The 9,317-nt window shown below is 44.1% G+C and overlaps 1 protein-coding gene across 1 annotated transcript; it reads right to left on the minus strand.

Moving 5' to 3' along the window:
- Window positions 1–550: 550 nt before the first annotated feature.
- On the minus strand, window positions 551–6,002 carry LOC147960856 (uncharacterized). The gene is made up of 4 exons (XM_087533937.1): window positions 5,574–6,002; window positions 4,159–4,251; window positions 2,893–3,003; window positions 551–1,636 (listed from the first exon to the last, which is right to left on the minus strand). Exons 1-4 carry the CDS (start codon window positions 6,000–6,002, stop codon window positions 551–553), a joined length of 1,719 nt encoding a protein of 572 aa, XP_087390063.1.
- Between the last annotated feature and the right edge of the window lie 3,315 nt (window positions 6,003–9,317).

Below are 9,317 nucleotides of genomic sequence, written 5' to 3' on the forward strand. Positions count from 1 at the left end.
TTAGCAAAACTGTTATTTTATTTGCGACAGTATAAGAATACCAAAGATTTTCATTTTTCTTCTATACTCCCTCCGTAAAGAAATATCAGAGTGTTTAGATCACTATTTTAATTATCTAAATGCTCTTATACTTCTTTACAGAGGGATTATCTTTCAAGAAGTATAATGCCATTGTAGAGTAGTAAGGAAGGCAGCAGATTTAAACTTTATAAACCATACAGCTCAGTGTTATTTCATGAAGAAAAGGAAATGTACAGCATATCTCACAGTTACACTTAAAAGATGCCAGCCACTTATAAGACAACAAATACATTCACGTTATAACATCCATACTAGATTTATATGAGATACCAAAACCACTATCACACTCTGGTTGTAGGCGCCCCAGATGATTGAGCAATCATCACCAAGGAGCAGCGTCAAAAGCCATCCTGCATATGCCAAATGTCACATCACCACGGAGTCCCATTTCTAAGCATGTGATCCTGTTGGGTGTCATAGAATCATGCATTGATCTTGAGGCAATGAACTTCAGTTGCTGCAAAGCATTCTACAGAATCTTGCCCGTGTTCCACTCCTCTAATAGAGCATAAGGATACTCTACCTCCTTCCCACTAGGATCAGGCGGACACTCTTTTGGCAGTGCCAATAGTGAGTCGTCTGCTTTGTGTGCAAATACACCCTTGTTGTGCACTTCCCGGGATAATATCCTGATCTGTTTCAAGATATCATCCAGTGATGTTATCTGATAATCATCCTTACTAATAATGCTATATTTCCCATTCTTGGTCAGTTGCGCGTCGATTGCTTCCTTAGCTTCATTTGAATAATGTCCGTAAGTCGCAATCCAATAAGATGGTGGAGGAGCTGGTGATGAAGCAACAGGAGCAGCCTCAGTAGCGCTCGAAGGTGGAGAAGCGGCTGGCGAAACTGCAGCCTCAGTCTCACTTGAAGGAGCAGCCTCAGCCTCACTTGAAGGAGCAGACTCAGCCTCAGCCTCTGGCTCACTAGATGGTGCACAGGTAGGTTGTGAATTAGGCTCATCTAGATGAGTCCTTTCACCAGTAATTGATTCGCAAACTGCATCAAGAACGCATTGGATGCGTGCAGCTTCAGCTATATGAATTATGAAGATCTTGATAGCTTGCTTCAATAAATCTGTAGACCTTCCGTTGCACTTGGATATGACATGAAATGCGTGTCTAAGAGCTTGAGTTCCTATCCATGTGTCCCCGACACTATGCCGACCAAGGCCAGCAGAGGTATAACTACCCGTAAAGTCAAGCACAATGTAATCCTCATCACATTTAAAATCCTCCTCATCTTTGAATACAAACATACCGTGACCATTTCTGAAGGCTCTGAAATATAGCTTGTTTGCCAAAATTGGAAAGCTGATGGATCTTTCGCAGTGTAAGACCTCAAGATGGAATGTACCAACTCCTGGTGGAGTATATACCTCGCTCCCAGGTCCATAGATAGATGAGACATCAACACGCTCCCCATGGTCATAGCAAAACTGCCGCAACTGTGCAATTACTTTTCTCGGGCTTGATTTCACTTCAGCACTGGTACCATCCAAACATAAAACGCTGGAGTTCTTTGCCTTCAAAATGATTTCTTCCTGAAACTTTCTCTGCAAAAACATCAAAAAGTACGTTCACGATTTACATGATGACAATGAAAAAAAAAGAATGCAGGAATTTAACTCGTTAGTGTAACCGATAATCCATGCTTGCCTAAGCTATAACCAATAACCATGATAAAGCCCTTGAATAGAGATTCTCCTACACATTTAATAAACAAACCTGATAAAGAATACCCATGATTATACCCTTGGACTTAAGGAGATTAATTTAATTACATACATTTTTTACTTCCAGACTTTTTCTCTATTAACCATTAGTGGTTGCTGCTTTTCCTTCATTGTTCATTCGCCATTTTTTGTTTCAGAGTTATCATATCTTCATGTTCTGAATGAGCTGCCAGGGAAGGAATATTGGTTTTACAGTTCTCTCTGTCAGAGGCCAGCTGAGTCATGCTTACTTTATTAACTTTGCTATTAGACAGATGGAACTATTTGATTTTCCCATTCAATTAAGCAATCTTTTGAGGAGCTTGAAATAAGCTTGAAATAAATAATATTTCCCCACCTAAAAACATTTCTCTTTATCAGAAGACTAGATACTTTAAACAAGTTTAAAGCAAAAGATTTCAACATCATGATTCGCACCGACGTGGCAAGCCTTGGTATTGACAATTAAAGAGTTTGCCCACCTAATGCCAAACAGCCTGGAACAAAAATGGTGTAGCAGAACCAAATAGCAGTGGCAATTGCGCGCACACTGCTGAAACAAAGGAAGATGACAACAGAACTCTGGGAGGGGGAGGCAATGAGCATTGTCAACTTCTTGCTCAACTGTGATCCCACCAAATCCCTCGCTGGTAAAATGCCTTAGAAAGTGTGGAACGGCTACAAGCCAGTGATCCACTACTTGCGCACCTTGGGGTTGTTAGCACACGTAGGAGTAGGGCAATCTCCACAAGCTCGCTGATCGCAGCTTTCCATGCCATCTTTATCGGCTACGACAAAGGAATGAAGGCATACCGGCATCTAGACTCTATAACAACACATGCCCTCATCGCTGGTAACAACACAGATTTCTATGTTCTTCTATGATCGCCACGTAAAAGACATGTTTCTCAAATGAAAATAAAATCATGATCAAATTTCAGAACTACAGTACTACAATGTTTTTATTTTTTGTTTTCGGAGCATTACAATTATCTAAAAAATATAGTGTGTATAGGTACACCGCAGCTCAGACATCACTCTATCTGAAAATTATTTTACAAGAATTAAAGAATAATATAAGTTCAGCAATTTGATACCTTTCTTCGCGAAAAAAATCTGCGCATTTGAGGAAAAATATGATATGAAGAAGACAGCGTTGGCAACATTTCTCTCCGGCGTATTAGAGGGAGGTACAAATAAGCGTGCACCTGTAGAATTATCATCCAGGTCAGAAACATTTATGTTACAATGTGGATGTGTGTAGGAGTCTAGCCCAAGTGGCCCGTGTGTGCTTGCATATATAATGATCTATCATCTAAGTATAACAAAATGTAATGATTGATGTACCAAAACCAAAAACAAAAAGATCCTCATAATATCAAAACACTAGAATTTAGAAGATCCAACACAAGATCTTATATGAGGGCAAAGTATATAATCCTGGTAATCCCAACAGAGAGAAGTGACCCATATAAATTAATATGAACATTAAAAACTACTCCCTCCGTCCCATAATGTAAGACATTTTCACAAGCTAAGATGGCTTGTAAAAACATCTCATATTGTGGGACGGAGGGAGTACCATCTTGGAATAAAAAGTTTAAATGGAACCAAGTTACAACTATGGCAGATTATGTGCCAATGTGGGGGTGGATAAGAGGAAGTTTAAGTTACAGCAAGAACAAGAGCCTTAACAGCAAATCTGTAATGCCCATAAATAATAATGATAAATCTCATGCAAATTTTCGAACCAATATTGTTAATAACAAATCCTTCATAAATGTGTTGCCCACATGGCAGATTATGTGTCATGTCGCGGCGCCGATGGAGACTATTTCCCATTATATTTTCATAAACTTTTATGAAGTTCACACAGAAAGGTCACAGTAAAATGTCATTTTAAAAACAAACGGAATTCATATATAATATAAGAACACACCCATAACAAATCCGCAGTAAATACAAATAAAAGTTGAGTTAGTAACTTCTTTTATCATTGTTTTTCCATAAGTGCTGTCCGGCTCATTTATGCAAGTACATGCATCAGCAAACAGACCAAGCAGCAGTGGCAACTGGAATGAGGAAGGAAACATTTTGACAAAATTAAAGACTTAACAGATGAACTAAAGCACGCATAAGATGTAAAGCAATTACAGAAGAAAGGAAAAGTGGACAGAACAATTCTTTGCTGAGCAAAATCTAAAGGTCCAGCTTATTAAATCGGTATACATCAATTAACATATGAAAGAAGCTTCAGTAAACAACAAGAGCAAAAAAAATGCCTTAGCATCATGTACATTGGGAAGAACAGTTCAATTAATCAGAATAAAGAAGTGGTATCTAGCTATTTCAGAAAGGACTACCTCAACACATATCAAGCCTCTTTCAAAATTAGAGTCAATTGCACCAGCAGCTTGTGCGGCTTTACTCAGATATCTGATCTGCCACCACTTCACCTGAAAAAAGAATTCAAGCTTGTAATAAATAGGATTATCAAAAAAAAATATGGCACTTCGATCCATATTACATTATTACTTATCGCTCAAATGGATGTAGACGTATTTCAGTGCTAGATACTCCCTCCGTTCGGAAAACTTGTCCCTCAAATGGATGTATCTAGCACCAAGTTAGTGCTAGATACATCCATTTGAGGGACAAGCCTACAAGCCTTTTCGGACGGAGGGAGGTATTTTTTTTAAATACTTGTTATTTTTTTTAAATCCACTAAAGAGAGGTATTTTAAATCCGTGTTCTTACTTGCTACTTAGACAGGAAATAAAGAGAGGTATTTTTTTTAAAATGAACTGGCTACCTGTTATTTTTAACAAAAGCAGATTTGATGAATTACCAATTGATCAGTTATCCACTAAACTTTTCAAAAAAAGAGGGGTTTCGGAACAGCAATGCAGATCGAAGAAAACACATGTGAACATCATGAGTGAGGAAAAGGAGACTAAAATCTGGTTGTTCTTGATCTACAAGTGTTATTGTCAACACACTCTGAGAGCTAAGGTGCACCAAAACTGGCAATTCTGTGCAAAAAAATTGCGGTGATATACCTCAAGTTGCTTGATTTTCATCTTCACATAACTAATGATCCCATCACCGCTCCAATTTGCCACAATTGAAATGGGTGAGCTTAATGGATAGACAATCTCAACATCTTCCCTTGCACCATACTCAGCAGCCCACTTGAGGAACGACGAAAGCTTTAAATAAGCAATAGTCAATATTAAGAAAGAAGCAACATTCTAGACATGATCATAAATGCAAACCATGTTGATTCGCAACAATCATAGTAGGTCGACATAGTGCTGGTGTGTCACAATATATACCGGACCAAATTAAAGAATACATGGCCCAAGCTGGACAATGCTAAACAGTAATAACATACATATGCAGAACTCATGTGCATATTCTTTTATCAACATGTAACATACAAGTGTGGCTACAAGTGTTGTATATCTGTGTAAGACAAGTCTACTGAAACAATCTAGGCAAGCATACAGAAAGCTTGACAACAACAGCATTTATCTCACCGTGTCAGGAACAATTTGGTCTGCACCCGTCTTCAACATGTAGCACTTAATAGCTTCAGTTAGACCATCATCTTCAGGCTTTATCAAGGGATAATCATTGTCACGGACATTTGCTTCACCCTATAAGATGCAGAAATACAGACTCAGTCTACTAAGACACCACTGACATTGGTAAATCAAGTGCTTTATGTATGCATGAAATGAACGCATCCAAACAAAGATCAAAGATAGCCCCTTACCTGCTCTACAAGCGCGAGCGGTTGTGCCGATGCGAACCGATTGTGCATCGCCATGTCCCCGGGACCGTGTGCATCATCACCTGGACTCGGCACCGCAAGATCGCTCGGATCCGCCTTTGAACCCTTCAGTAGATCCTTGGGGGTAGCCGAGAAGAAGCGCGACGGAGCGTGCGCCTGAACCCAGCTCGCCCCGTGGTACCGGCTCCTCCTCTTCCACCACTCCTCCGTGTTGATGCTAGGCGCCAGATCCATGGTTCCCAGCATGTGTGAGATCGCGTGCCGCTGCACGGCGAGATGGCGGCGCCCCGACGCATCGGGGACCTCTGCTGCCCTGGCGAGGTAGAGACTGGGAGGGGGCGCCGCGGTGTAGGGGGAGCGGCCACATCTCGACAAGCCTCGCCATAAGCCGCGCCAGGCCGGCGACCCCATAACCGTGCTCTGCGCCGGCAACTAATTGCTAACCCTCGCGAAGGAGTCAGAGGAGGCGGCGGGGAGGGGGAGGGGAGAGGAGAGAGAGAGCTGAAGAGGCGGCGGGGAGGGGGAGGGGAGAGGAGAGAGAGAGCTGAAGAGGCGTGGATGGAATGGGGGGGAGAATATCGGGTGATACGGGACCTCAGGTGATACAATGCTCCAATGGATCCTGGACCGTTTGATCATGTTTGAAGGGACATGATGAACGCACACGTGCTGAGCAACTCTTCCACAGAAAATATACAAAAGCACCCTGGATCATGTTATTAATCAAGCGTGAGTCCCTTTTCCTACTAGTACTAGACTAGTAGTCTATCTGCTTTAGTTTCACTCTTGTTAAAAAAGGCTTTAGTTTCAGTGAGTGACAGAAAAAAAAAGGCCGACTTTCATTGTGCAAGCAAACAAACTAAAACTTGGTGTTCCTCTCGAGTCTTGCTATAATGCAATCTCCGTATGAAATTGCGCCATCTCCATATTTTTTATACTGCTAAAGTTCAACAAAATAAATCTAGCAATTTTTTGGTTACTTTGTCCATGAATACTAATAGACTGGTTTGGTTATGTTTAATCCATAAATTTCATATAAATTTTAATTCTGACAATGCATAAAAAGTACTATTAGAATCAAACTTTTTCCGCAGTTGGTCTTCGCATATCCATGTCAATTCTAGTTTCTACAATCTGAAATTCTCGTGCAATTGGACAACAGTTCTATATATGTTATATTTGCTTTCACCAACGCTAACTGAGTTTTTGTAGAGAACATACAAGCAGACATTTGCTTCTGTCTTGAAAGGAACTGAACCTTGTTGAGTGAATGTTGTGGTCAATTAAAAGGCATGACTGTATTTTTCGAGTTAACTTTTACAGTTTTAGAATGTATGTAAGCTTATTAACAGTACAAGTGCATTGCACATTCGTCTTGTCATAAACAGATTTCATGCACTATTTCACGCATATGCTGCTGCTGAATAAACATGGGCAGAACTGAGGGAATCCGAACATTCTTATCTTCTCATTCTTTCAAGCCTTGTGCTCAATTAAGAACATAACCCAGGGTGTTTTTGTATATTTTCCTGTGGAGAAGTTGTTCATCACGTGTGCATTCATCATGTCCCTTCAAACATGATCAAACGGTCTATGATTCATTGGAGCATTGTATTACCTGAAGTGCCGTATCACCAGATATTCTCCCTGGAATGGGGAGAGGAGAGAGGAGAGAGAGATGAAGAGGCGGTGTGGGGGCGGAGATTTCCGAGGACCTGCTTTTTTGATAGACTTGGTGTATGGAACGTAGGTTTTCTAAACCGTCAGATTAGAAATAAGCGTTTTTGATTGTAGAATGCTGTCTGTCCCTTGGTTTCGCTGGATCAGGTCTACAAGCTTCCCGCGCGGGTGTACACCCACTTTTCTGACACCTTTTGTGCTAGCTATTCGTAGACGCGGTGCATGGGCCGAGAGTCGGGATAGAGGTCCAACAACAGACTACTTCTTCTCATGGAAGCAGTGTACCGGTGTATATCTCTTTGTTTTGCCTCCTTCGCCATAGCTCTACCTTTTTTTCAAAATGAAAAGTGCTTGGCTCCTTGGGTCACGGCCGGTCTCACGGGTCAGCCATACCTCTAGCCCCTGCGACTTGTACAGCTACGAAGTACGGGTGCGTGCACGCAGAACCACCCAGACACGCATAACCTATCATATTTTTATACAAGAGGAGAACCAGTTTTACAGGACTGACAAAGTACAACAACAAATTGATTGGATTGAATGGTAAATGGACACCACACCAGAATACATAGGCTACTCCCAACAGTCTTCATGCAAAGCTTGAAATCAGCGATCAGTTGCCTCACTAACCTTGCCTCGTTTGACTTGCTGAGGAGTGTTAGAAAAATCACGGTCATTCCTTTGCTTCTATTATCAAGCTAACAAATGTGGGATTGGAGGACCGAAGGAAACCCTCGTCTCGCTCCCACGACGCGCCCCGCGCGTGCGGCATGGAAGGCCAGATCCCCGGGCGGCCCTCTAGCTCTCCTCGTCCCAGCACCCTCCTCGCCGCCGCCGGAGGGCATCCGCCGGGCAAAGCCCGTGCGCGATGTTGGCGGCGGCTCGCCTAGGCCTGGTCGGCGGCGGTGGATGGTGTGCCCTTGGTCAACGACTTGTGGCCCCAGGGGACTCCGGCGGTGGCTGTGCCACCACTGTTGCGAGAGCAGTGTGGGGGCCGACCAGCGGCGGCGGATCTCGGGCCCCCGACCCAAATCTGTTCTTCCTCCGAGCGGTGTGGGCTCGAGCGTCGGCTAGCGGCCCTGAGCAATGGTGGACGTGCGCCTAGGTGGCTCCCTTCACCAGCATGGTTGGGGGTGGCCGTAGGTGTTGGTGTGGTGTTGGCCTTGTCCGACAGTCGGCGCGCACGGCGGTGGGATTCTGGTAGGCTGAGCCCTGCTGTGGATCCCGGATGCCAGAGCGGCGGTGCTGGGCAACAGTCCGACCAAACTTTGCCTCGGTACGGCGAGGACGACCGGTTGTGGTCAACATTGGTGGCGAGGAGGCCGGCAACGTCCAATGTCACCTCTCTGCATCATGGGTGGACGAGCATGTCCTTCCTTCCTATAGCGGGGGACTCACCCGCCAATCGGCTCCCTTGTCTTGTCTTTAGTGGTTTGGCTTCTGGTCTTGGGTCGGGTGAAAGCTTCGCATGGCTTGCTGATGCGTCAGCGATGACGCATGCGGGTGTCGTATCCCTCTGAGGGGCGCTGCCATGGTCCGGATCATGTCCCTCCTCGAACGCCGGGGAAACCCTTGTTCCGGTTCTCTAGAATAGGCGGCGGTACAGCGTCGTTTCTTCATGAAGGCGCTGCCTTAGCAATTCGAGGAGTCCTTGGAGCTGGAGTTTGGGGCGTCTCGCTCTTGGTGTGGGTTGCCCCTTAGGACATGGGCCCTCAGGGCGCCATGTATGCCATCGCCGACGCATCCTACATGCCTTCTTCTTCAGGTCCGGCTAGGTCCTGCCACCCACTTGCCGACTCCTCTAGACGTTGTGTGGTGGGGGTACGTTGATCTAGTCAGTTCTGTAGCCGTCATTGTGGCTTGGATGTTGCCTGCAACGGTAGTGGCGCGACCTGTTGGCTTTGTGACCTGTCTTCCTTGCCTTCTTGGCTGAAGATTGGGCGAGGCGGGTTCTCTCGTTCTCGATTGTAGCAGGTGTGGTTATAATCCTAGGGAGTAGTGTGGTGTGGTGTGCCATTTGTGTATGGGTCTCTTCACCCTTTATTC

The sequence above is a fragment of the Triticum urartu genome, chromosome 7A (genome assembly GCF_056163025.1).
Source record: "Triticum urartu cultivar PI428250 chromosome 7A, HENAU_Tu73, whole genome shotgun sequence".
Taxonomy (NCBI): Eukaryota; Viridiplantae; Streptophyta; class Magnoliopsida; order Poales; family Poaceae; genus Triticum; species Triticum urartu.